The sequence below is a fragment of the Morus notabilis genome, unplaced genomic scaffold (genome assembly GCF_000414095.1).
Source record: "Morus notabilis unplaced genomic scaffold, ASM41409v2 Scaffold745, whole genome shotgun sequence".
Classification (NCBI taxonomy): domain Eukaryota; kingdom Viridiplantae; phylum Streptophyta; class Magnoliopsida; order Rosales; family Moraceae; genus Morus; species Morus notabilis.
Window position 1 is genome coordinate 107,173 of NW_010357131.1, and position 25,790 is coordinate 132,962.

General features: G+C 33.2%; 3 protein-coding genes across 9 annotated transcripts; 2 read left to right on the top strand and 1 right to left on the bottom strand.

The window, feature by feature from the left end:
- Positions 1-836: 836 nt before the first annotated feature.
- LOC21393886 (two-pore potassium channel 1) lies at positions 837-4,903 on the top strand. 7 transcript variants are annotated; one of them, XM_024166486.1, is made up of 5 exons: positions 1,557-1,642; positions 1,789-1,824; positions 3,252-3,984; positions 4,108-4,197; positions 4,737-4,903. In XM_024166486.1, exons 3-5 carry the CDS (start codon positions 3,299-3,301, stop codon positions 4,885-4,887), a joined length of 927 nt encoding a protein of 308 aa, XP_024022254.1. In that variant the 5' UTR covers positions 1,557-1,642; positions 1,789-1,824; positions 3,252-3,298; the 3' UTR covers positions 4,888-4,903. The 7 variants fall into 7 exon arrangements, with proteins under 7 accessions (XP_024022234.1, XP_024022249.1, XP_024022254.1 ...); XM_024166466.1 differs by lacking the exon at positions 1,557-1,642 and adding an exon at positions 837-1,067 and having other exon boundaries at positions 3,255-4,197; XM_024166455.1 differs by having other exon boundaries at positions 3,252-4,197.
- A 9,190-nt stretch (positions 4,904-14,093) lies between these two features.
- On the top strand, positions 14,094-17,737 carry LOC21393888 (microtubule-associated protein 70-5). Its single transcript, XM_024166526.1, has 12 exons — positions 14,094-14,455; positions 15,028-15,113; positions 15,285-15,350; positions 15,452-15,622; positions 15,722-15,892; positions 15,980-16,135; positions 16,262-16,408; positions 16,561-16,632; positions 16,749-16,979; positions 17,115-17,321; positions 17,399-17,547; positions 17,697-17,737. The coding sequence occupies exons 1-12, from the start codon at positions 14,356-14,358 to the stop codon at positions 17,713-17,715; spliced, it is 1,575 nt and encodes a 524-aa protein (XP_024022294.1). The 5' UTR covers positions 14,094-14,355; the 3' UTR covers positions 17,716-17,737.
- Positions 17,738-19,075: 1,338 nt separating this feature from the next.
- On the bottom strand, positions 19,076-21,450 carry LOC21412368 (pentatricopeptide repeat-containing protein At4g16390, chloroplastic). Its single transcript, XM_010089346.2, has one exon. The coding sequence runs from the start codon at positions 21,393-21,395 to the stop codon at positions 19,296-19,298; it is 2,100 nt and encodes a 699-aa protein (XP_010087648.1). The 5' UTR covers positions 21,396-21,450; the 3' UTR covers positions 19,076-19,295.
- Positions 21,451-25,790: the final 4,340 nt, after the last annotated feature.

Consider the following 25,790-nt stretch of genomic DNA (forward strand, 5'->3'; position numbering starts at 1 on the left):
TCGAGAGGATGGCCGTCTTCAAGAGTTCGGGCTCTCAAGGTGCGGCGACTCTCTTGGAGGGAGCATGTTGAGAGGGTTGGCCGTCGACGGCCATGGGTGGCTACACGAGACAACTTGATGGTGCTTTGGCTGTGGTGACTCTGTATATTGTTCAGTTCAGGTCTGTTTTTGTTGGCTTCTTTGACCTTGTGTGCTGCCTTGTTTCCGGGTTTTTTACTGTGGTGTCGAGTTTTCATCACCATCTTGTGGTAGATGGTTATATCGAATAACAATAATTTAGAAGTGGATTTGAGTTTTCAATTTAAGTTGAGATGTGATATTTTTTAAAAATTTTTATTGTAATAAAAAAAGTTAAATGTGATATTTTTTAAAAATTTTTTAATGTAAAAATTTAAAATTAAAAATTTAAATCGATAAAATGAACGATATTTTAATTTTTACTGTTTAAGTTTGTATCTTCTTTTCACGTGTTTATTTTAAGTTTTTAATGATGGAGGTGGTTTCTCGACTGATTATTTTGTTATGTTACATCCGCTTAACGTGTTTCTCAGTGGTATTATGAGTGATCTCTGGTTTACAGGTGTCTTAAACTCAGTTGTCTATTAATTTTATAAGTGTGTTTTCAAAGAACTATTTATGTGTTTGTTCTTAATGTTAGTCTCTCGTTATAGGAGCTTAGTGCGTATTTTTCTCTTTTCCTGTTTTTATTGTAAGTGATGGAATCAGTAAATAATTAAGATTAAATTATGTTTGTATTACGAAGTCATTTATATCATCATTAATATTTTTATTTATGTGTTTTATAATATAATTTACCTTAAAAAAAAAAACTGCATTTGTATGTTGCAATTGGGCGACGTGGAGGTCAACTAACACCCAAAGCACCTTCAGCGGTGAAAACTATAGCCATTTGGAAGCAATGGAAGTGGTCATTGCTTGCTTTTAGGTCATACGAGACGTGTTGGACCATCTTCAAGCTTAAGATATCGAAGTGACACGTGGTGATGTTCTGCGACTGTGGGCCTCTTCCGAAGTGTTAGTGGATGAATAGAAATAGTATGAAATAGGTAAATATGAAAAGTTTTAAAAAATATATGGATTAATTTTTAGTTATAGAAATTAATAGATTATAACTTATTAAGTTATGATTTATAATCAGATAAGTTATGGATAAATTTATTAAGTTATAGTTCATAATTAGACAATTATGGATAAAAATCATGAATAATAGATAATAACTTATTAAGTTATGATTCATAACTAAATAAATTATGAACGAAAATAATAATTTAACATATTTATTAACTTTTATAAATTATTAATCTATTAATTTTAATTCATCTCAAATCTTAACGTATTTTTCTCAATCTCCCTGAAAAATTGGGGTAAAACAGAAAAGACATAAACAGTAAAAGCTGTCATTTTTTTTTAGTATATGTATAATATGTTGGTCCCTTCATTCGTCTTCTTTCTCTCTGCATTTTCTTCCTCTCTCTCTGGCTTTTTTTTTTTTTTTTTTTTTTTTTGTTGCAAAAATCTGTTTCCATATAAGCAGTAGTATTTTCATTTTACATCCAATAAAGATTGATATATCCTTGACAAGTAACAACCTTCCGTTTCTGTTTGTATCTGCCATAGAACGGTACTTTTCTCTTACCTTTTACATAATTTCATTTGTACTGCTTGGCTTGTAAACATACATACACACATACGCATATAAATATTGCGTGTAAGCAGTTGTTTGTGCATGTTTAAATTGTTTCTGATATCTTACTCAATGGAATGTAGATCTATATAGAGGAAGTACTTTCATTGGGGTTGCAAGTAAGTTAAGTTCTTTTTAATTCCTGGGATTAATTAGTCTTGGCCTATAAAATCCTTAAACAGCAAGGACACGGCCGAAAGAAAATGTTTATTATGCCTTTAATTGCCATTAGAATTTGGAACAGCTTGGTTGTGTAATGTCATTAAATTGAGTCGCTTTAAGTTTAAGCGTGTTTTTAGAGATTACTACTACAAATGCGTTAAATAACATGTGCATTAAATGTTCATTTGCACAATTTAAATCATATTTTAAATTGTATATGTGAGAAAAATATATAAAAAAAATACTATAATAATATGATAAAAGCAGGCAAGCTTGAAGGACATAGAATTGATTCAAGTTCTTGGAATTAGTGCTAATGGTCGGTGGATATCGAAAAAAAGACAGATTCATTGTTAAAGGAACGAGATAAAAGTATTGCAGATTTGACTTGAGACAGATTAGCAAACTAAATATAGCTAAATACTCTTTCAATCTAACAATTAAATTAGAGGCCTGAAATCCCGTCTCAGTGTTATCAATTTGTTTGAATTCATTTCTAAGAATCATCGCAATTGATCTGATGGTTATCAGGTAGAACCTACTTATTGGTAGAATAAAATACTAACTAGTAAACTAAAAAGGGATATTTACATTTTTATAGCTGTATTTTAGATTTTTTTAAAATTTATATTTTTAATTTTTAATCTCATTAAATGTATACTTTTAAATTAGATTTAATATACGAATTTATACTTTATTTCGGTTAATAATTGATTTTAACCTTTAAAATGACCAAACTATCCCTAAAAAAGATAGAAAAAAAACTAAAACCTTCCGATATTACAAACAATAAAAATTTAAAACACAAAAAAAATTCATTTCAATGGTATTTTGTATATTTTTGATGTCAAAATTGTAAGTTTAAGGTTTTTTTTTTTAGTTTTTTTCTTTTTCTATTTTTTTTATTCAAGGGTATTTTAAGTATTTCTAAGGTTTAAATTAATAGTTGGCTGTGAAAATATATAAATTTAACTATTAAATCTAATTTAAAGGTATACATTTGATGAGATTAAAAATTAAATGTATAGTTTTTGAATAAATTCAAAACATAAGGTATAAAAGGGTAAATATCCCAAACTAAAATGATATCCAAACATGCGGTTCTGGGTTCGAATTTTTCAAATTGCAATTTCATAATTTGGCATGTGTAGATCTATTGTTTCTGTCGCCCTCTTTTGATTGGCTTATATATGTTGAGTACTTTATATGGTCTAACCTCATATGTAAATAAAAAGCATTAGAATATAATATTATTGTTGACCCGCCTTATATAATAAAACTAAAATTTTAGAATGAACTAGTAAGCTAACTGTACTTATCATGATCTATCTAGTTATATGATCATTAACTCAATGTGAATCTCATTGACCATATTTAAATTCAGCAGGTCCTAGCAAGAAATCAGACTAGATCCTTTACTTTAATGCTCCAATGGGTACTGATCATGAGGCTAAAGAAGCCTTGCTTTCAGAAGCGCCAGATCCTTTTCAAGGCAGTGAAAAGACCACTCTTCAGAGAAGAAGAAACCGCCAATCAATCACTTCTTCTACTAACCGCCAAGAGCAAAATGGAAATCGTGAATATTATGACACACCAGATATGGCTGCAAAACAACAGTTTAGTCTAAACCAAGTCATGATCTTGCTGGCCATCTACCTCGGCGGAGGAACCCTTTGTTTCTACCTCGTCAGGAATCAAATCAGCGGTCGAAAAACAAATGGAATCCTCGACGCCGTGTACTTCTGCGTCGTGACAATGACCACCGTCGGATACGGTGACCTTGTGCCTAATACCGTGTTGGCAAAATTACTAGCATGCGCTTATGTCTTCACAGGCTTGGCTCTTGGTGGACTAATTCTTGGTAAAGCAGCTGATTACATAGTAGAAAAGCAGGAACTTCTCTTGGTTAGAGCCATGCACATTATGCGCGAAAATGACGTCTGTCCAACTGAGCTTCTTAAAGAGGTCGAAACACACAAAGTGAAGTACAAATTCGGTACATCAGCGGTTATTCTTTTTGTGCTTGTCATTGTGGGAACTGTCTTCTTATGTTCAGTTGAAGATCTTCAAGTAATGGATGCCTTTTACTGCGTTTGTTCCACTATTACCACTCTGGGGTATGGGGATGAGAGCTTCTCAACTGGGGTTGGTCGAATTTTTGCTGTTTTCTGGATATTGGGGAGTACAATTTGCTTGGCTCAGTTATTTCTCTACCTTGCTGAATTGTACACTGAGAGCAGGCAAAGATCACTGGTGAAATGGATTCTTACTAGGAAGCTGACAAGCTCAGATCTTGAGGCTGCAGATCTTGATCATGACAAAGTTGTAAGGTAAGAGTACTATTCACAAATAGATTAAAAGTAAAAAATAGGACAATTTTATAGTAGGGTAGGACATAGAACTTTGTTCGTCAAACATAATTACAAACTATTAGATCATCGTATCAGATTTACAAAATATAATAAATTAAAGAAACTCATCCCAATTGTTAGAAATAATGGGCTCTCAATACTCATAAATGAGATTAAACAATAATCAAGCCCAAAAATACATTGTCATATGGATTTTGAAGCATATAGAAAGTCTATGATTTTAGGATTACCTCCTCCCCATGGCATAAGAATGGGGTCGTTCATGGTTGCCGGAAAACGTTTAAGACCGGCCGGAATTGGTGCTTGAATGACCTGAAAAATTAAAGGGGTTTGAAGAGTTCTTGAACTCTCTCTTCTCTGCCGTGTATGTGTGTGCCCGTGGGAGTGGAGAGAGGCAGAGAAGAGAGAGTTAATTCTCCTTAAAATAATCATAACTTGTCCCTTTGTTTCTATCAAATATTCCATCAATGTTAATTTATAGGATTGGCTTTTTCTAGTGCTGCAGAGTTTGTCCTGTACAAGCTAAAGGAGATGGACAAAATCAGCCAGGAAGATATATCAGTTCTGATGGAAAGTTTTAAAGAACTTGATGTTGATCATTCAGGGACTTTGACATCATCTGATCTTATATCTTCCCAATCTGCCTGACCTCCAACTGAGCATATATACCATTATCTTTCCTTCTTTTTTTTTTTTTTTTTTTTTTTTTAAAATTTTTAATTTTTTTTTTAAATTTTCTCTTTTTTTTTTTTTTTTTTTTTTTTTTTTTAGAACTATTAATCTATTTTCTAAATATTCTGACCTTCTATAAATTCATTTTTTTTTAGTTAAGTTGATATCTTTATCATTTGCTTGAAAAAGAGCTTTTGTGTTTAATTCATATAACGAACTAGCAACATTAGTTTCCTTGTGATGATCTTGCTATGGTCGTTAGTGCACAATTATATGGGAGTATATGTTTTACCATGTAATAATTTTTTTAGCCACACCAAAAAAAAAAAAAAAAAAAAAGAACCCTCATTAGGCCCTTATCTAGAAGTGTCCAAATGACTTTAGTGAACATATAATAGTGTTGATTTTTGGGAGCATATATACGGTGTAATAATTACTTTGAGCATCTAGAACAGCTTGCTCATATTAAGAGTGCCCACTTCCAACGGTTGCAAGCAATTTTCACATTAGTGGCCGGCAAATGTGGTAATAATTTTATCCCTTAATCTTTCTGCTAGATAGAGAGGGGGAAAAAAAGGATGGTAAGAATTTTGCATTTCGATCCGGCACTATCTAATTTGTTTTATGATTCACCAATTAAACCAGTACGGTTTGATTTGTTTGTTCTATTATGGCGACATCAAAGTTAGGGAAACGACAAAATCGTTATTTTTGTTTTTATCTCTTGCTGTCATAGATAAGACGGGAACAATACATCGGTTTAAGATATGAAATTAGTAATTTGAGTTTAGATATGACTTTATGTGAATTTTTTAATGTAATAAAAAAATTAGATAGTGATTATTTCTGAGAGTTTTTTATTGTAATAAAATTTGAATTTTAAACTTAAATCGATCAAATTAACGGGACTTAAAGTCATTCAAAACTTCAGATCCTTTTTAAGCCAACATCAAACATCGTGCCGTGAAAATTCATTGTCGTTTATACATCCAGGGTGAAGCGACAGACAGGTAGTTTCTTGATGTCGTTTGTAGATGGAAACAACATGAGCCTTTGTTGCTATTTCGTCGCGGAGAAAAAAGAAACGACATGTTTTTATTCAGTGTCGCCTTTGCTGCATGAGTTAACGACATGTCTTTTTCTTTTTGTATAAACAACATAAACTAACCGTTGGGTTTAATTTATAGAGAAAGGGAATTGACTTAAGTTTTCCATGGTGTCGTTATTTGCTGAAAATATATGGACGTGTAGTTTTAAATTGAAAAACGACACATCGTCTAACCTAAAGTGAGGAAAATAAACATGTTTTCACTGATGTCATTTTCAATCTCCGCCGTTTTGATTCCATCTCTCTTTCCAAATGTTAAAACTGAAAATAATATGTTGTTTCGCATCCACGTAGAACGACAAGGAAACATACGCCGTTTCATATAAAAAATGAGTTTTCTCACACAACTTGCATGTCACCATCACTACTACAAATTCTACATTACACGACGCTTATTTAACAACATTTAAAAAAAAAAAACAGTTATCTAATGTGGTGAAAAAATCACAGAACGAAGATTTTCGTATTTCAAAAATTCGTACAGTACATTAGCCATAGTTTTCTAAAAAATCATTATTAAATGTTAAGACATTAAATGACGGTTTTTAAAAACTATTGTCTAATGTATACGAGAAAAAATTAAAATAAAAAATTGCAAGCACATTAGACAACAATTTTTTAAAAACTGTCGTCTAATGTTAACATTTAACATTTCAAACATTTCTCTTTTCCTTTTATAAACCGTCGTTAAATGTCAAATTTTTTTTTTTAAAAAAAAAAGCAGCTTTTTCCCGCTCATCTATTTTACTTAAATTTCAAATATTTCTCTTTTCCTTTTATAATTATGAGTACTCTCTTCCATTTTTCTCTCACTCTTATCTTCAAACTCTAAAATATTTCTCTCAATCCCTCTCTCTTCCCCATTTCCCCATTCTCTTTCTCTCTCTGTCATTCTCTCTCTATTCCTACCCCTCCTAAGTCTTAATATTTTTTCCAAATCCCTCTCTCTTTCTTAATATCATTTGCCTCTACCCATGACCCAACGATTGTGCATTCCGCCATTGCTTCACCTCCTATCCATGTTTTCCATCATCAACTACCAGAATCTGAGAACTTTAAGGGCTTGTTATTTTGCAAATATTTTTGAGTTAAGGGTCTGTTCACTTCGCTGATTCGAGTTTGTAATTCGAGTTGAGATGTGATTTTGTGTGAGAGCTTTTTACTGTAGTAAAAAAATTAGATGTGACTGTTTCTGAGAGCTTTTTACTGTAGCAAAACTCGAATTCTAAACTCGAATCGGCGAAATGAACGGGGCCTAAGTTTTTGAGTTGAGTTTGAGTTATAACTTGAGTTGAAGTTGTAACTTGAGGTCCCGTTCATTTCGCCGATTCGAGTTTTACTACAGTAAAAAGCTCCCAAAAACAGTCACATCTAACTTTTTTGCTATAGTAAAAAGCTCTCACATAACATCATATCTCAACTCGAATTAAAAACTCGAATCAGCGAACTAAATGGGGTTTGCATTTGATTGTGTACATTTGAGTTGTGGTTTGAGATAAGAATATTTTTGAGTTTGTGTTTGAGTAAGTCAAAACTGGAATTTGTATTTAGATAGTATTTTAATAAAAACTCAAAGCTGATGAAAAATTTTAATAGGGTATATGGGTCTAGTTTTATTCGTCTTTTCGTTGTCAACGCATAGAAAAAAAAATCATCTCAATCAGAATTAAAACGAAAAAGTTATAGCATTTTTAAGAATAGAAAAAATACTGTTCCTTAACTTGAGTTTGAGTTTCTGAACTCGAGTTGAAAGAGAAACTTGAACTCGAGTTTTAGTCCCAAACTCGAGTTCAAACTTAAAAGAACATGAACTCGAATAAAGTTGTAACTCGAGTTGTTTTTTTTTTTAGTTTTTCACTAAAAAATATATGGGTTGTTCTTTTAGAGTATAATTTGAACGTAATTTTTTAGTTGAATTTGAGTTATAACTTGAGTTGAAGTTAGAATTTGAATAAAGTTGAATAAAATTAAATAAAATTGAAACTTAAAAGAACGTGAACTTGAATAAAGTTGAAACTTGAGTTGTTTTTTTTTTTTGAGTTTTTTTTATACAAAAGAACATGCCCATAGTTGCCGAACATGCCCTAAGAGTTTTGGGGTTTGTTAGCTTTGATTTTCTCTTTTACATTTCAAATTTTCATTCGAATTCTTATATGTGTTTTTCTTCTATATTTAAATATTTTGGATTAGTTAGATTCGTATTATTTGTATATTGGTGATGAATGTTATGAACTAAAGGATTTTGTAGTATTTTTTGTACGCTATATTGTTTTTGTTATTTGATGAGATATGAGAGTTTGTTTTTTTTTTTGTTTTTTTTTTTTAATTTGTGATTAATACTTCAAGAGATTGTTGTTTCAGAAAGGAAATAAAATTCATATAAGATTTTTTTTAAAAATTTTTTAAGATACATTTAAGGACAGTTTTTACAAAAAACTATTGTTAAATGTATTACTTTTAAGGACAGTTTTCATAAAAACCGTCATTAAAAGTGACACATTTAACGACGGTTTTATCAAAAAATTATCGTTTAAAGTACTTTTTTTGCACTTTCACGTGCATATTAGACGACGGTTATAAACTTTCGTCTAAAATTTTAGACATTTAACGACTCTAGATAAGACGATAGTTCTTAAACTGTCGTCATATGTTTTAACGGCAGCTATTAACCATCGTCTAATCCACTTTTTATACTAGTGCATGTCGTTTTAGATTTCCCTACCCTTTTTCTTTACGGATGATCCATACTACCATACGGTACAACGACAACGACAAAATCGCGTTTGTTACATAGGACGTCCCATGAATTACAAAATTACAACAGCCAAAAAGTGAAAGGTGAAGAACCCAACTGCCTTAACAATCATTATTTCAAATTTTTTACACTTAAATTGTCAGGAAGTTGTCTTCCCAAATGTTACAATTAACTTATTAGAACATAACACATGACACATTTCTACTGTATATTATAATCAGATTAAATACAGTCCGAGAGACAACATGATACAATTGATCAGCGAATACTAAATCAGTAATCTAGCCTCTGATCATCATAAACTTGAGTCTTCTTACTTTTTTTTTCACTCAAAAATTTTGCCGGTCTTCATGATGATCAGTATTATGTTCTGATCTTCCTGCGACATAGTCTACAATATCTTCGCCCGCCGCCTTTTCGCCGTGATCAGCTTTGACAGCTAGCTGCGAAACGCCGTTGAAGGCGATAATCGCCACCACAAACAGGATGGTTGACGCAAACAGAGGCCAGAAATAGGCCAAAATGGTTCCAAACCGAGGAGCTGCATATAAGAGTAAGGAAAAGATTACTGAGACAGAAATTGTTACCGCAAAGTGATATCTGTACTGAAGAAGCTGTGGTGGGATATCCATGGCGATCTTGGCTTCTGATGATCTGATATATTGTTATAGAGATAGAGGGAGTTTTTGTTATGCTTATGCTTATGGTTATAGTTATGCCTATGTTCTTCCTGATAGCTAGTCTCTCTCTATATTGGGAGAATGCGGTTACATCTCTCTTTTATTATGGGAATTCAATATAGTTTCCAAGTTTGCTTTCTCCATGTGTTACTGTTTTTTCTGTTTTTTTTCCCATGACATTTTTGTTTCCCCAAAGTATCCTTTTCTTTAATTACAAAAATACCCTTTGACTAATACCTCTATTGCATTGCTAAAATGATAAGTTGATACAAAACAGTATCAATTTAAACATGTTGATATAAAAAACCCCATAATTTTACATCCACCATCTTGGTTCGTATTTATTTTTAATACAAAACAAGATCGATAAAAGTCCCACCCCATCTCACCCTATGCCATTTACCTAGTGGCATTGGTTCCTTTTTTTTTGAAAAAAAAAAAAAAAAAACTTTGGCTTAATTTTATTGGTGATCCCTAAATTTTGGGTTACTCCCATTTTGTTTCTAAACTTTAAAAACTCTTATTTTGTCTTGTGAATTTTAAATTTGTTCTATTTAAGCCTTTTATAAGGGTTTTTGTTAGATCATACGGAAAAAATAGAGAGTTAAATGTGGCCATGTGATTTTATCTATTTGTTTTTAATATAATTTCAAACAGTAAGACCACGTGACTGTATTATTATCTTTTATTCTATATTTTTAACATTAATTATAATAAAAAGGGTTAAGTTAGAACAATTTAAAGTTCAAAGAGTAAAATGAGAATTTTTAAAATTCAAAAAATAAACTAAAAATCTCCTTAGAGTTTAAGAGGCATCAGTGATAATAATTTAAAAAAACTTATATGTTTCTTAGGACTAATATCCAAATTATCATCTGCTTAAGGGTAACTGGCATGTCAAACATTAAACTAGCTAGTGGGGGGCACATTAGTCATTAGCGGCGGACACGAATGAGATGTGTTTTGAGTAGATGCTTTGTCCGTTTCTTACATTGGCCGGTTTGTCTCCTTTTCAGGTTTCCACCTTTTTCAAATGGAATGTAATGGCCGTTTCTTACATCAGTGTTCAGGAAAGGAATGGCATCTTTTATTTCTTCTTTGTGGTTATGGTTTTCAGGAAAAGATTATCGCACCAAACGATGCATTCAGATTGATCATCTTGGCTAAGTACTTGATTCTTCTTTTGGGGCTAAAAAATTATTGAAAAGGATAACTTTGTTTGAGGTTTCTGAAAGCTAGCCAACCTCATCATTTCGTTTTCCACCTCACGATTCTTGCCTAAATTCGTAGTTTTTTCATTAAACTATTTAAGGTGACATATATGGACCAAATAAGAGTGGAGATCATTCAATTTTAGTACTTTTGTTAATTTGAACTCTGGAGTAAGCTTTATTTTTCCATGTGATCGCTAAATTAGTTATCCTATCGAAAAATATACATTTATTTTCATATATATATACATACATATATATACGAGTTTTCATAAAAAAAAAAAAAAAAAGGTCTAAATTAGTTATCTTATTAAAAAATATGCATTTATTTTTACATATATAGACAAATTTTCATATGTATACATATATATACACGCACACTTAACTCTGTTGCATCAGGGCCAAATAGTAACATGAAGACGATGTAGCACCACCAAGCTTTGACTTCCGAATGTTTGAAAGTAACTTTTTCCATACTTCCAAATATCACGTCAACACTAATTGAGGGGGGAAAAAAAGAGAGAAGATAACTTCTAACACATAATCGAAAGGGAAATCAAGAGGAATCTTCTCTTAGCAGCGGGGGCGGTGGCGGCGACCCTTCATCGATTCTGATGTATTCAAAAATCAACGATCTTCTATACAGTACCCCTTCTAAGACAGACTGCCCCTCCAATGAACGCCATCCATTCAGGAAGAATCCCTGAGCCGTATTTTTCTTGTACAGAGATTTAGGTCTCACTCATTTTGTAAAATTAAATTTTTAATTTGAGTTAAAATATGATATTTTTTAAGAATTTTTAACTGTAACATAAAAAATAAGATGCGATATTTTCTAAAAATTTTTAACTGTAAAAATTTAAAATTAAAAACTCAAATCGGTGAAATAAACGAGACATTATATTTTGCAAACGATATAAGATTTTTTCCATTTTTTATTATAAAATTGATTAAAATCCATGTCTTTGCATAAGATACCATTACACTAATTTTAATTCTAAAAAGATTGCAACTTTTTAATAACGAAACAAGATTAAAATTTTTTAAAATGTCCAAGCAAATAAAGCCATAATCGTAAATACAACAACTTTATAATGATGGTCAATATTGGAATATAAGAAATGAGGAATAGTACCACAAATAATAATTTAAAAAAAATCGAATCATAATGTTTTATAAGAAAATAGTTGTTTAGAATTTCATATAATGAGGTAATCTTGACAAATGTCTTTAAAATTACATGGGTTATGATTTTTACCTTTTATTCTTAATTTATACTTTTTTTAGTCAAATAATTATACTAATAAAAGGATATTTATTAAGAGTAAGGGGTAAAAGTCTATACTCATGTACTCCTAAGGATAAATTATATAATTTTCCCTATAATATAGGGTAAGAGAAAAAATGGAGAATTTTTTCTTGAGAGTGCATGAGTTACACATTTACCCCTTACCCTTGATAAATACCCTTTTATTAGTGTAATATTTGATTAAAAAGGTTATAAATAAAAAATAAAAGGTAAAATTCCTGATATATGTAGTTTTAAAAAGTTTTTATTAAGATGATCCGTAACTAAATGAATAGTTAAAAAATAATAAATAATTGAATGGGAAAAATAGAGGTGTTGTTTGGACTCCACCATTTGAAAAGCAATGGCCAGGCTAATAAGGCTAAACGCAATCATTTAGAAGGGGGATTCGTACAATAATTTGAATATTGGTTCGTAGTTGATAACAATATTTTTTCTCATAAAAAATACATGTGAGAATAGTTTTGAATTCATGAACTAAACGTCCCATAATTGTTTGATTCGTATTTATTAAAATGCCCTCCCTTCCAACTATTTTATTGATAAATGGTTCTCCATCTCAACCATTCCATCAAGTTTTGTACTTCCAAATAGCCATTAGAAGCCTCCGCATTAGTCCAAGTCTTTAGCATCATAAAAATATTATATTACTTTTAGCTTATAAAATATAATAGTTTTGATTATAAAAATCTAATCCATATATCTACCTACTCGAACAAAATTGGGACACGCAATAAAATGAATATCTAAATGACCTCAGCTTGATCCCACTTTCCATCACTTTCAACACGCAGTAAGTTAGAATTCAATTAAGAAATTATTAGAACTAAAACCTCAAAAATTTTAGATTAATCAAAAACCCAGTTGATTGTTTTGGTAGTGGCAAGGTTTGGTTACGGCGTTCTATTTGTTCTTTTATTTTAAAATTGGGGTTTTCTCTTTTTTATTTTTCCTTCTATTAATTAAAAAGAAAAAAAAAAGGGGAAAATTGGGCGTTGGTAGGAGATAGTGGGAATCTTCCATTTGTCGCTTAATCAGAATACTATAGTCTATACGTATTCCTTTTTTTTTTTTTTTTTGTGTGGAAAAGTCTACGTATTTCTCAAAGCTTTGACAAATGGAAAAGTGCCAAAAACAGGTAGTCTTTTATATACATGGTTTCTCTTTTTATTCAATCATTCTTTTAAGCAAAGATGAGAAAACCCTCTCTCTCTCTCTCTCTATCTATGTGAATTACTTGATTCTTTCAAGCCACTTTAGAGTTGGTCCTTTTCATAGTCGGAGTCATCAATACCTCATTATCTTCAAGCCTGAATTCAAGAATTCACTTGAGTGACTTCCACTAAGCGCACAAATGCAAGGATTATGGAGGGTTTAGCGCTTAAGCAACTAGATTACGCCAATACCAGAGTTTTCCAACAACGTAGCTAGATTTTGACATAATAGTAGTCTTTTATCCTCATAATTTGGAAATTAATGAGATGTTTGTTTTAAAGGTTTGTCATTGATTCTGAATCATAGTTCTTAATTCTTTACAGTATTTTTATCTCACAAAAAATTTAAATTTTAAAAATCAGAATCATAATTCTGAATACATGAACCAAACGTTCATAACTTATCTCTTTCTACTATAATCAGAAACCGAAGAACATCTTATATAAGAATAAAGGACACATAATCAACCGTTTATTTTGGTTGCTCAAGTGTTTTTGTTTGGGGACCAATATACTTTTCTTTTGATATTTGCTGTAGGCCTTGTCATGGCTTTATCTAACAAAACATAACAAGTTTGAAACAAGTGGCACCAACTAATACACTTATTAAACACACTTAACAATGTATTTTCCCATATGATCCTTGGATAGTCCAAAAAGTAGACGTTGATTAGGTGAGAGAATGGAATGCGTTTTACATTAGTTTATCCTAATTTGCCATTGAATCCCTGGATTTTCAAATCTTGAATATGGGATAAGAAGAGATATTCTTGTTGGCCATGTCATTTAGTTGAGATATTAAATTTGGGAAGAAAAATAGAAAATTAATGTCATTACTTAAAGAAAAAGGGCGCATAAAAGAGAAGGGAAAAAAAAAAAAAGTTGTAACCGTTACTATCAAGAAGAAGAGGGAAAATAAGAGCAAAAGTAGCCGAATTTGCCGGCTCATAAGATTGGTGTTAGTGACTCTTAAAAAATTTGGATTTGCTTCTGAGCAAGGAAAGTCCATTTATTCCTATCTCCGTTACCGTCGTCATTTCCTTAAACCTCACACACAAACTCTCATTAAAACCCAATCCCATTACCCATTAAAACCCAAGTTTTTGTTTCAACTTTTTAGCTAAAAGTGTCAAAAAAAAAAAAACAAAAAACAAACAAACTAAAACCATGGCGTGTCATGAAGAACAATATGGTTCTGAGGAGCTTTCTCTTGTTCATCCGGACCCTGTTGTATTAGAGCTCAATCGTTTGAAGGACCTTCTCAAAGGTTATTTTGATTCTTTCTCTATGTTTTAGGCTCAACGTGCCTATATTTGTTCATGTCTTTTGATTTCTTACTTCTTGTTTGGTTCAGTGAAATATGTGTTTCTTCTGTTTCAACATAATTCATGTTGTCACTGGTACAATATAATATTTTTGTCTTTCGGTAGTTTTGAAACATGTTTCTGTACATTTCCAGTGTATGATCTTACCACTTTTCATTTCCTATTAATGGTAGCAGAAAATAGGCGATTATATAATATGGCCTATATATATATGTACATATCTACGCTTCTGTGTAGTATATGTTTGTATTTATTGCAGTATATCACCGGTGATGAAAATTTGAAAACATACATCTTTTAGTGGCAACCTTTAATTAAAGGAAATTGACATGGTAAAAGGAACGCTTCCAATAGTTTCTATTGTCTAACTCTGATATACGTACTTTTACTCTCTTTTTTTCATGTTCAGTGAACATATATATATATATATATATTATGAATATATACATATATGTTGTCAAATGTAGTGATCAAATTTTCTTTTTATTTTTTTTTTCCTTTTATCAAATTGCAGAAAAGGAGCGGGAATTGGGGGTTGCTCAGGGTGAAATCAAGTCTCTCACAGCAACTGAAGCTCTGAAGGATAAGGCTGTCGAAGAGGTACTGAATAAAATATGTGCAAATATGTAACTTACACTTTTTAACATTTAATACAAAGAATTTGCAACTTTTTTTTTTTTAATTTTTCATTAGATGATTGATAATACTTAAAGACGCACTGTTTCATTAGTGAATGTATTTGTTTGAATTTTATTTTTGTTTCTTTTCCAGCTCACAATCCAAGTTCAGAAAATGGATGAGAAGCTCAGAGTGAATGAAAATCTGCTGGAGCATAAGGTAACGGGTTCAAGTTCTTTCCTGATCTCTTCAAATATTCATGAGTATACTTAATGTGAACCAAGTTAGTGTGACATATACAAATCTTACAAAAAATGCAGAATCTTGAAATCAAGAAACTAACAAGTGATAAGAAAGACGCATTGGCAGCTCAGTTTGCCGCAGAAGCGGCTCTTAGAAGGCTACATGCGAACCAAAAGGACGACGATGCTCTTCCTCTTGCGTCTGTCGTTGCTCCTCTTGAGGCTGAAATCAAAATGTACAAGAATGAGGTAGTAGATGAAAGTTATAAGAAAAACCTTCTTTTTTTTTGTGAAAAAAAAGAAAAGTGCGTTGTATAATTCTTCTCTTTGGGGTCTTTTTCTTTTCAGATTGCTGCTCTTCAGGAAGATAAGAAGGCTTTGGAACGCCTCACCAAGTCAAAAGAGTCGGCTCTGCTTGAAGCAGAAAGGATTTTGAGAAGTGCTCTAGAAAGGGCTTTGATAGTTGAAGAGGTTCAAAACCAGAACTATGAACTGAGGAGACAGATTGAGATTTGCCAGGCATGATTATCATACTAGATCATGTTACATATTCGACAGAGTAAGGTATGAATGGTCAATCTAATTAGAATGTAATAATTCATGCAGGAAGAGAACAGAATCCTAGAGAAAACAAACCGCCAAAAGGTTCTAGAGGTTGAAAAGCTCAGCCAAACCATTCAAGAACTTGAGGAGGTTGTTCTAGCAGCAGGAGCTGCAGCCAACGCCGTTCGCGACCACAAACGCCAGATTGAAGAGTTGAATGTAAGTGACCTGAAAGATTTCATCTCAAAAAGATTGATTTACTTGATCTTTTTTTTTTATTTTTTGAAAAATTTAGATTTTCCAAATTTGAAATGCTGACTTTTGTTGAGTGCTACTACTTCTCAGGAAGAAAAGAGGACTTTGGAGAGGGAGCTGGCAAGAGCAAAAGTTTCAGCGACTCGGATAGCAACCGTGGTGGCTAACGAGTGGAAGGATGAAAATGATAAAGTTATGCCTGTTAAGCAGTGGCTGGAAGAAAGAAGGCTTATGCAGGTAATTTTGATACCCTAGAAGTTTCCTACAAAATCACTATTATTCACACTTTGCAGTATCTCCTTACAAGATCAGAAAGATTAGATATGAAATGAGGGGAAACTTTGACATGTGAAATATGTGGTAAATATTTACTTTCTCTGTCATTACAGGCCGAGATGCAACGGCTGCGAGACAAGCTAACTGTGTCAGAGAGAACAGCCAAGGCAGAGGCACAACTGAAGGTGAAATTATATTCATCATTTCAAAGTTTTTTGCCTCTTATTTTTATAAGAATTTTTTTTTTATTTGTTACCAACTTCAATGAGTAAATATTCTTTGATGTGTTGTTCTACGCCAGGAAAAATTTAAGCTGAGGCTGAAGACACTTGAAGATGGACTAAAGGATGTGTCAAGTTTCTCGAACAACACTAGCGCTTTTTGTGGTTCACCTAAAACAGAAAAGTCCAGTAACATTCTAGGATTTTTGACAAGCACTGGAGGGCTTCGAAAGAGGTCAACATCGCAACCGAGGGGTTCGACCCTTAGCAGAAACACTCTTCTGCAACAACCAAATTTAGATAACGAGATAGTTGTTGGAGAGCTAAAAGGAGCAAATACCATGAGGAAGAAAAATGCTCCTGGAGAAAATTTGTTGAAAAAAGGTTTATGGACATCTAGAAATAAGATTGCTGACATTGCCGAGAAGGAAAACACGGACACGAAGACAAACACTAACAACAGTGATACAATAGTTTCTGGAGAACTCAAAAGTAAAGGTAGTGCCGGTGATACAGAAGCAGCCACAAACTCTGATGGCGAAGATATGGTCTCAGGGTTTCTGTACGATAGGCTTCAAAAAGAGGTCATTAGTCTAAGGAAGTTTTGTGAAGCCAAAGAGAATGATTTGAGTGCTAAAGATCAAGAAATAAAGGTAAAGCCAAAGAGTGATTACTCATTCTTCTTTCTTTCGCTATCAAAAAACTAAATTAGGTGATAAATGCTTTTCAGAATCTGATGAAGAAAGTTGAAGCACTAGCAAAAGCCATGGAAGTAGAGTCGAAGAGAGTGAAAAGAGAAGCAGCAGCCAGAGAGAGAGAAGCTGCATCAGCTAAGATTGATGGTAACAGCAAGAAAAGAGTCGTTAACTCTGCTAAACGGTAATTAAAGGTTTCATAATCCTCAATATTATCTTTCTCATTTTCTTAATAGTGTGCTTTCTCTCGAGAGTTAATTCAAATACAAAAAGTTTCAACCTTGGTTATGTTATGACTGATATGAACTTCTGGTTGGTTTTCTATTTTTGCAGGGTGACAAAATCAACTTGAGAAGTCCTCCACATTGGAGGAACAAACAGTTCGATTTATCAATTATTGCTTGTGATTTTTTTATTTGTAAATACAAAAGGAACAGAGTGGTTGCAAATTGGCAGCTGGTTGAATAATGTCATCACAGAAAACCAGTCGTTTGTACATGTTAGAGTGGATTGGATTTGTGTTTTTTATCTGTTTGAGATTCACATAAACAATGTAGAATTTTCGTTTTGAGTATTTGTACTTGCATATACTTTGTGTTCACTGTTTACAAACATGAAACTTGTAAAAAGCAACAAAGATTATGCAAATTGTGAGAATCCTTTGTGTTTTGTGACAAACGATGTCGTTTGAAAGCTAATAAGAAATATCAGAAATGTTGAATCATGTGAAGATAAGGGGAAAAAAAAGAACCTGTTTATGACAAGCTTCTCTATTATAACTTCGACTATATACAATTGCTATTAATGAAAGGGAAAGTGGGAAACTGATGTGTGATATTCCATTGGAGGTCGGCTATGCATTGTAATTTGTTCATTGAATAAAGGCGACTATGAACCCAAAAAAAAAAAAAAAAAACTCCTCTCTGGTTTTGTTTGAATGTTTGGTCGTTTCTCTCTCGCTCTTGCAAGAAAGCGACGTACTCTGTTTCTTGCTAGTTGCTAGTTACGTCGGCTAGAAAAAAGTAAAACGACATGAACTTCCAAAAACGACAACATCTCTTGCAAGTAACAGGAACTAAACAAATAAAGAAAGAAATATAATAACCAGTGAACGACGATAATTCTAACAGTGTAGTAGTACGATAACGCCTACAGGTAAAGAAAACGACAGCCTGAAAAACGACATGAAATGATAAAATCACCACCAAAAAAAAAAAAAAAAACAAAAGGCCTACAAATTTTCCTTGGCGACAATAGCTTCAAAAGTATGATGAATTTCCCTTCAATATCAATATATGAAAATGAAAATATTTAAAAAAAGAATATGAGTGAGGAAAAGTCTCCCCAGGCATTAACTCAGAACTGAGGGGGAAAAAAAAAAACCACCATTTGAAACTTGGCATTTTCTGAATATATCAAATAGTTAAAGAGAATAACCAACAATGATTGTCAGAAAGTACAATATCTGTAGAAGGAGAAGAAGAAGATCAAACATAAAAACCGAAGAAGAAGAATAAGTTGACATATTGACAGTTCAAACTTCAAAGAACTCAAGAGTTTTTATCGACGGCCACCACCAGAATCTCTTACATGATGTTGCTCAAAGAGGTTCTCTCCAAATTTCCCTACTTTGAAAACTTCATTCAGACAAGTTTCAGATATGGCATGAAGCAAAATATTCTTCAAGGACGGGACCATAACAATAGATAATCTAGCCATTAAGAAGGTTCTTATATTCTTAAAACTTTTTTACTCTGTAAAGCATCAAAGAACGAGCTTAATTTGAGTTCTTAAGTACAAAAATGCTCTCTACAAAAGAGAATGTGCCAGAAACATGTAATTGCTAATTTGAGAAGCAGCTTGTACCAGTCCAAGCCCGAAGAGGTGAGTGCCGAGAATTCTCAGAAAATGAAATAAAAGATCGAAAAAGCGCTAAGCAGCTACTTCTTCGGATGAACTTCTAGATTCCAACCATGACTTGGCCGCAACCTTTGTGGTCAAGAACCAGCCAGCATTATCTGGAGCGTCATGGAACGGGGCATCTAACTCCTTCAAGTGTGACTCAAAAACACCTGCCAAACCTTTGTCTGAATACTTGTGTTTCCCATGTCCAGTATTGATTCCGAGCAATGGTGGAAAATCTTCCCCAGATTCCGATGCCTTGGACAAATCATCTATCCAAACATGTAATGCAGTAAGAGCTGCCCCAAGAGAAAGACCCTTCAAATTGAGAGACCACTGGCTTGGAGATCTGGCCTGTAAATCTGTGTATACTTCTTGTGCGAGTCCCAGGTGTAGTAGTTTGGATGCTTTCTCTGACAGATTGAGGTTAACACAAAGATCAATCAAGCAATTGCAGTAAGCTTTCCTTACATCAGCTCCAATAGTCTCAAAAAGTTCTGAGGCTTCTTTTTTGAAAATTTCAGTTTCACCACCCTCCTCCAGTAAAAGTTTTACCACGTATCCGAGCTTCGGATAGGCCTTTTCGATGCAGCCCGTAAGCTTAAAAAGTTCCTCCTTTGGCGATTGTGTCATGACATTTAGAAGACAACCACAGAAGCGCTCATCTGGACTAATGCCCAATTCTAAAAGTTGATTGAATGTCCTCACAACATCATCAAAGCGCTTGGCTTTCCCATAACACTGAATAAGTGAAGTTAAGACAAATATATTAGGCTCATAACCTGCTTCCAACATCTCATTCAACGTGGCCTCCGCTTTCAATACATCCCCACTACAGGAATATATAGTAATCATAGATGAAAATGTCCAACTGTCAGGTAAAATCCCAGAACTCTTCATCTCTGCAAAGATTTCAATAGCTTCATCAGTGTAGCCAACGTCAGCGCACATAGCCAAAATTGTGTTATAGAGAATCACATTCAACTCCAGCCCTTTCTCCTTCATCTCCCTATACACATTAATACAATCATCACCATACCGTGCTCTACCAAAAGCCCGCAAGAGAGCCGCATAGGTTGTCCAATTTGGGGAAAACCCATTGGCAGTCATCTCTTGGTAAACCTTCTTAGCCTGCCAAGGCCTCCTAGCTCTTCCCATAGCATCCAACAAAGTGTTATAAGTAACCAAGTTTGGCTTAGCCCCTATAGCCTTCATCTCCTCATAGACATTCAAACACCCATCAAAGTTCCCTGATTGACCGTGAATCTTAATCAAAGTCGAGAATGTTACCGGATCAATGCGCCATTTCTCGGTTCTAGCACGGTCATACAAGTTGAAAGCCATGTCAACATTACCAGCACGCCCATAGGCATCGATCATAGCCGAGTACGTAACATCATCGGGATCACACCCAAAAGTACCCATCTTCTCAAACCACTCTACAGCCTTATCAGGCAGATAAGACACCCTAGCACAGCTAATCATAGTCGAAAACGTGACATTATCAGGTTTAACACCTCTCTCAAGCATTTCATCAAACAGCTTCTCTGCTCCACCCAAATTCTTACACTTTCTAAACACCTTCAACGTTACGTTGTAAAGAATCACCTCTCTATTAGGTTTAAAGTTCTTCAGATAGTACTTAAGTGCAAGAATAGCAATATCAGAATTCACCATATTATTAAGTATAACAACAGCGTCTTGTTCTAATATTTTACCGCCTAAAGACTCCAAAACTTTCGAAACTTCATCCTCAATCGGATTACACGAGTTCAAAGACTCAGCTATTTTCACTAGAGTAGTGTACCTGGAATCATACGATTTCCTCCGAAGCTGCGAAGCTCTGGGGCTTCTGGGATTGACCCAGATATAGCTTTTGGACGAAGAACCGGATTTTCCATCTGGGTCATCGCGCTTTTCGGTTTGGTCCCGAGTTTCTTGCGTAATTGGGTCTTGTACGGAGACATGGCTAATCTGGAGAGATGGTATGGATTGAGACGAAAGAAAACTGAGTTTCGAAGAGTGATTGAAGTTTCTTGAACTGGGTTTTCTCGATGAATAGAGAGAGTAGGAGACGGATTGGCGTTCATGGACGAGAGGGGAAGGTGAAGAGCAGAGAGAGTAAGCCATTAGTTTTCCCTCGCTCTCTTCTATCAGTGCCTCCGTGGTTGCTTCTGGGTTTGCCTTTTGCTTCTGAGGAGAACAGGATAGGACGGCTGTGATTTACGATATTAACCTTGTTTACTTTGTTATAGCTCCCATAGAATGGACAAACTTGTCCATCCGTATTTATTTAAGATTTTTTTAAGCCATACACATGTTTTCCTTTCAAACCGTCAAAACTAGTGAATATCAAGAGTGATTAGAAAAAATAAAATATTAGTTTTATATATTTAATAGTTAAATTTATATTAAAAATTATTTATTATGTATATGTTTTTAATTAATTTTAATTAAATTTAATCGTTAAAAACTAACCTCTACTAATGGAGAAGTGCTACGTTTCAAAAGAATATTTGTGCCTCTCCTTAAACTTTACACTCTTCCATTTATACTCTCACTTTTTTGAGACATCATGTGTGGAGCTTTTTCTACTATTTTTAACAACCTACACAATGAAAGGGGTTAATTAAACATGATAGTTTTATACCACTTTTTAAAATTTTGAGGGTAAAATAAGAATGAGTCAGAGTTTAAAGGATAACAATAAAAAATCTACTTAAAAGAAGTAAAAATAATCTTATTTTAATTTAGTTAAAATAAAGTTACGGAGGATAAATGGAATTGGAATGACATATTGAAACTCGTTTTAAAATGATTTTATTTTTTGTATAAAAATGAAAATGAAAACATTTTCACTCTCAGACAGAAATCATTTTTAAAAATGTGTTTAGTAGTTTTATTAAAATTTTGTTTTCAGTGTAAAAAAACTCATTAATGTCTCTCTTTCTCTCTCTCCGCTCCAGAGAGGAGAAAATAAAAATAAAAAATGAAAAACGATTAAAAGTCATTTTTCATTTCTCTCTCATTTTACACTAAATTAAAAAATCGTTTTCATTTCCGTTTTTTGTCTTTATTGCACCAAACGTCGTTTTGAGAACGTTTTCATTTTTTCTTTCTTGAAAAACGTGAAAAATAAAAACGGGATCAATTCTAAACATGGCCATTGAAATCATCTTAATTTACGGTTTCCTCTAATTCAATACCGGAATTTTTTTTTGTAGACATCACTAAACTCGATTTTAAGTGTCAATTGTTTAGAGGGTTTTCGTGAGTTTAAACCTAAAAGGCAATCCAAACCAGTGTTTGGTTGCATATTGATTTTAGATTTTAAGTTCATTTAACCTAAAATCGAAGGTTTTATAGAACTTCCTGTAACCTGAAAAAACAATTCTAATCCGAGTATTCATACCAAATCAGACTTTGTACAATGTAATACATACGGGGACTTTATGACGGGGAAATTGCAACTTAACAAGAAACATAAGGGGATTGAAAGGTAGAAAAATATACCATTTTACCCCTTTTCGTATCACTAATAGTAATCATATTTTGAAGCCAGAAGGACCGGACATTTTCCCCCTTTCTTTTTTTGCTAATTACATGTTGAGAAAAAGAAAAGAAAAGAAAAGAAAACATCACGAGCAGGCCGCCATTGACAAAAATCCATCGGGCCTGTAAGAGTAATATATCGTAAGATGGGCCGAGCCCAAACTATCCCGTCTCTCAAAACTCCTTCGCCTCTTCAATGGAAGCCAAGGACGGACGCCATGATCTCGGAGATCTTCCTTCTTCAAACCCAGAAAAACTCTCCGACACTCGAACACAAACATCCTTACTCTGCAACTGCTTTGAAGAACCACTTCTCAACAGCAAGTACTCCAGTTGTTCTCTAGTCACCACAATCTTAATCTTCTGTCTGATCTTATAAGTACAGTTATCAGCAACTACTTTCGGACAAATCAATGCCAAGTCCGGCACAAGATAGTAAACCTCTCCGGGCTCTAGCTTGGCATTGGAAGACAATGGCGAAAACGGCTGAGAATGGTGTACCAGATTGTAGCCCTTGTATGCTCCTGAAGTAGTTATCTTCTTCACTTTCGTTAGGCCTTTGAATTCTAGTATTTCTCCATTGTAGGTTACTACTCTGACCTTCTCTAATTTAGGCAGAAAAATATGTACGCAGTTTTCCATTGTTTAGTTTTTGGTTCGTGAGTGAAATGATCAATTAGGAGCAAATTCCTAGATTTATATTATGTGGGCTTTAATTTGATGATTTTCTTATTCACGTATGGGTGGTTCTTTGACGTGCAAGCCATAACGAAGTTCGTTTGTTAATTGATTTAACAACACACACACATGTGTATATCTATATATGTATATATGTATTATATAAATACATATATATATATATATATATAGGCTTTTACTTTGTGTTTATTTATATGGGAATTGTCGTTTGATGGTGTGGGGCGGTGGTAGACTGTGTTGGCCTCTGACTCATGAGGAGCACTAATCCGATTCGTTATTTTGATAATGTTTTTATTGTCTCTTAATGCAGTACATGAAGAAGAAGAAAGTATTATCATTCTTATATAAGTCAATGGTCTGTGAATTGTTCATTGAATTAAGCGATGAATGATTAATAGCGAAAACTATCAATATTAAAGGTTCATGAGAAAGTCAACTATAGTTATGAAGGCCCACCTTTTTTTTTTTTTGCCCATTCTTTAAACAAAGTCAAACACGAACCAGTTCGGCTGTTCCTTTTGAAAAATGTAACTTAGGACCTTTAAGGTGGTTTTAAATTTAAATACCTTTTTCCTTAACAAAAAATTAACATTGTACTATGACGAGACTTATCAAGATAAGGTAAACGCGCGGAGTGGATTCAGCTCACTTTTTTTTTTTTCCCCTTTTTCATATCCTTTTTTGTAGCCTTAATAATATTTTGTTACATCGATTAGAATAAATTAACGTAAACTTTTATTTGACGTAACAATATGATAATTCAATTGAAAAATTAACACATCAATCAATAACAAATAAATGTCAAATTTAGTGGAAAATAATATTTTATTGGTTGAAGATGCTTTTAGTGCCATAAATATGATGCCTAAGCTCGTGCAATATAATTTTGTACTTAGCATGTTAATCACAGCATTAAAATCTTGTATTTTATGAAAGAAATAAAATATGATAAAACTTATATGCAAAATTTAGCATAACATTAGACAGCAAATCTGTGCTCAAACGCTATATCTTAGCTTTACATTACTCTTTAATATTATCAGCCAACTACTTAAAAATTGAGGGAGTCGTATAAAATATAAAAATATAAAAATGTAAAAAAATGTAGAATTAAGCAAAACAGGCCCATAAGTAAAGTCAAACGCGCGATCAACTTCCTGCCTTAAGTACTTGCTTTGTGATCCTAAAGTTAGACATCTTGATCTTGAGAAAAAAAACTCCATGCTCTTGAGATTTGGGGCCGTTTGACAAATGTATTTGAATTTATGATTCTCATTTTACTACAGTGTTTTCTTCTTGCAAAACATTTGAATTTAAAAATTTCTTTTCAATGATTGTCTCACAAAGTTTTCACCAATAAATCAAAATGATTGACTTAAACGTGTAAAACAAACGGACCCTTCACTTCTTTTAGAATTATACGAGGTGCCTCGAAGGTATCTAAGAAAGCCGCTCCTCCCTCCGACAACATGCTTTTTCCCCCACTAGAAATATAAAGATTAGTGTTACTGAATTCAACCTAGTCGGGCCATCTTCTCAGACAGTACTCGGCCACCTTACAGAGGCAAAAGAAGACATTTACTATAATATTGCACAGCTAGCTCTTAGCACTTTCCTGGGACAAGGTAATACTATTGATATTAATAACTACGCGGAAACAAGAGTTGGATGCTTAATTGCTTGCACAAGAAAAGAGAAACAAAAAGACTAAAGATAGCTTTGGAAAGCATGAATTAGTATAGCCCCACATTCAAATGACAAAACAAAAGTAGCTTTTTCATTTCCTAATTCATTGGTTGCTTACTTGCTGAAGGCTGATTCTATAACTACATTGCATGTGGAATGTACATAATATTGCTGCACACAATAACAGTAGCAAAAAATGCTGAACACATGTATCGGTTGTTTAAATTGCATAAATTGTCACGTCCTTCATTTAAACACTCAATTAACCGAGTTTGTCGTCTGTGATGCTTTAGTACTGCCTAACCCTTTATATGTTTATTTATTTGTTTTTTTTTTTTTTTTTGTGTGTGAATTTTTTATATCTTTAGTTGATCCATAAACAACGAGGTTAATTTACATTTTAACAAAGAATAAAAGGCAGGTACACCATATAAAGGAAACGAATGGACACTGGTCAACGATCGATCGTTTCAAAACATGAAATTACAAACTCATGTGTACAACTTTAAAAACGAACGATTCGATTGTGACTGGTCAATACCTCAACATCAATAACAAGTTAACAACGTAACGTAATCATGTCACTAA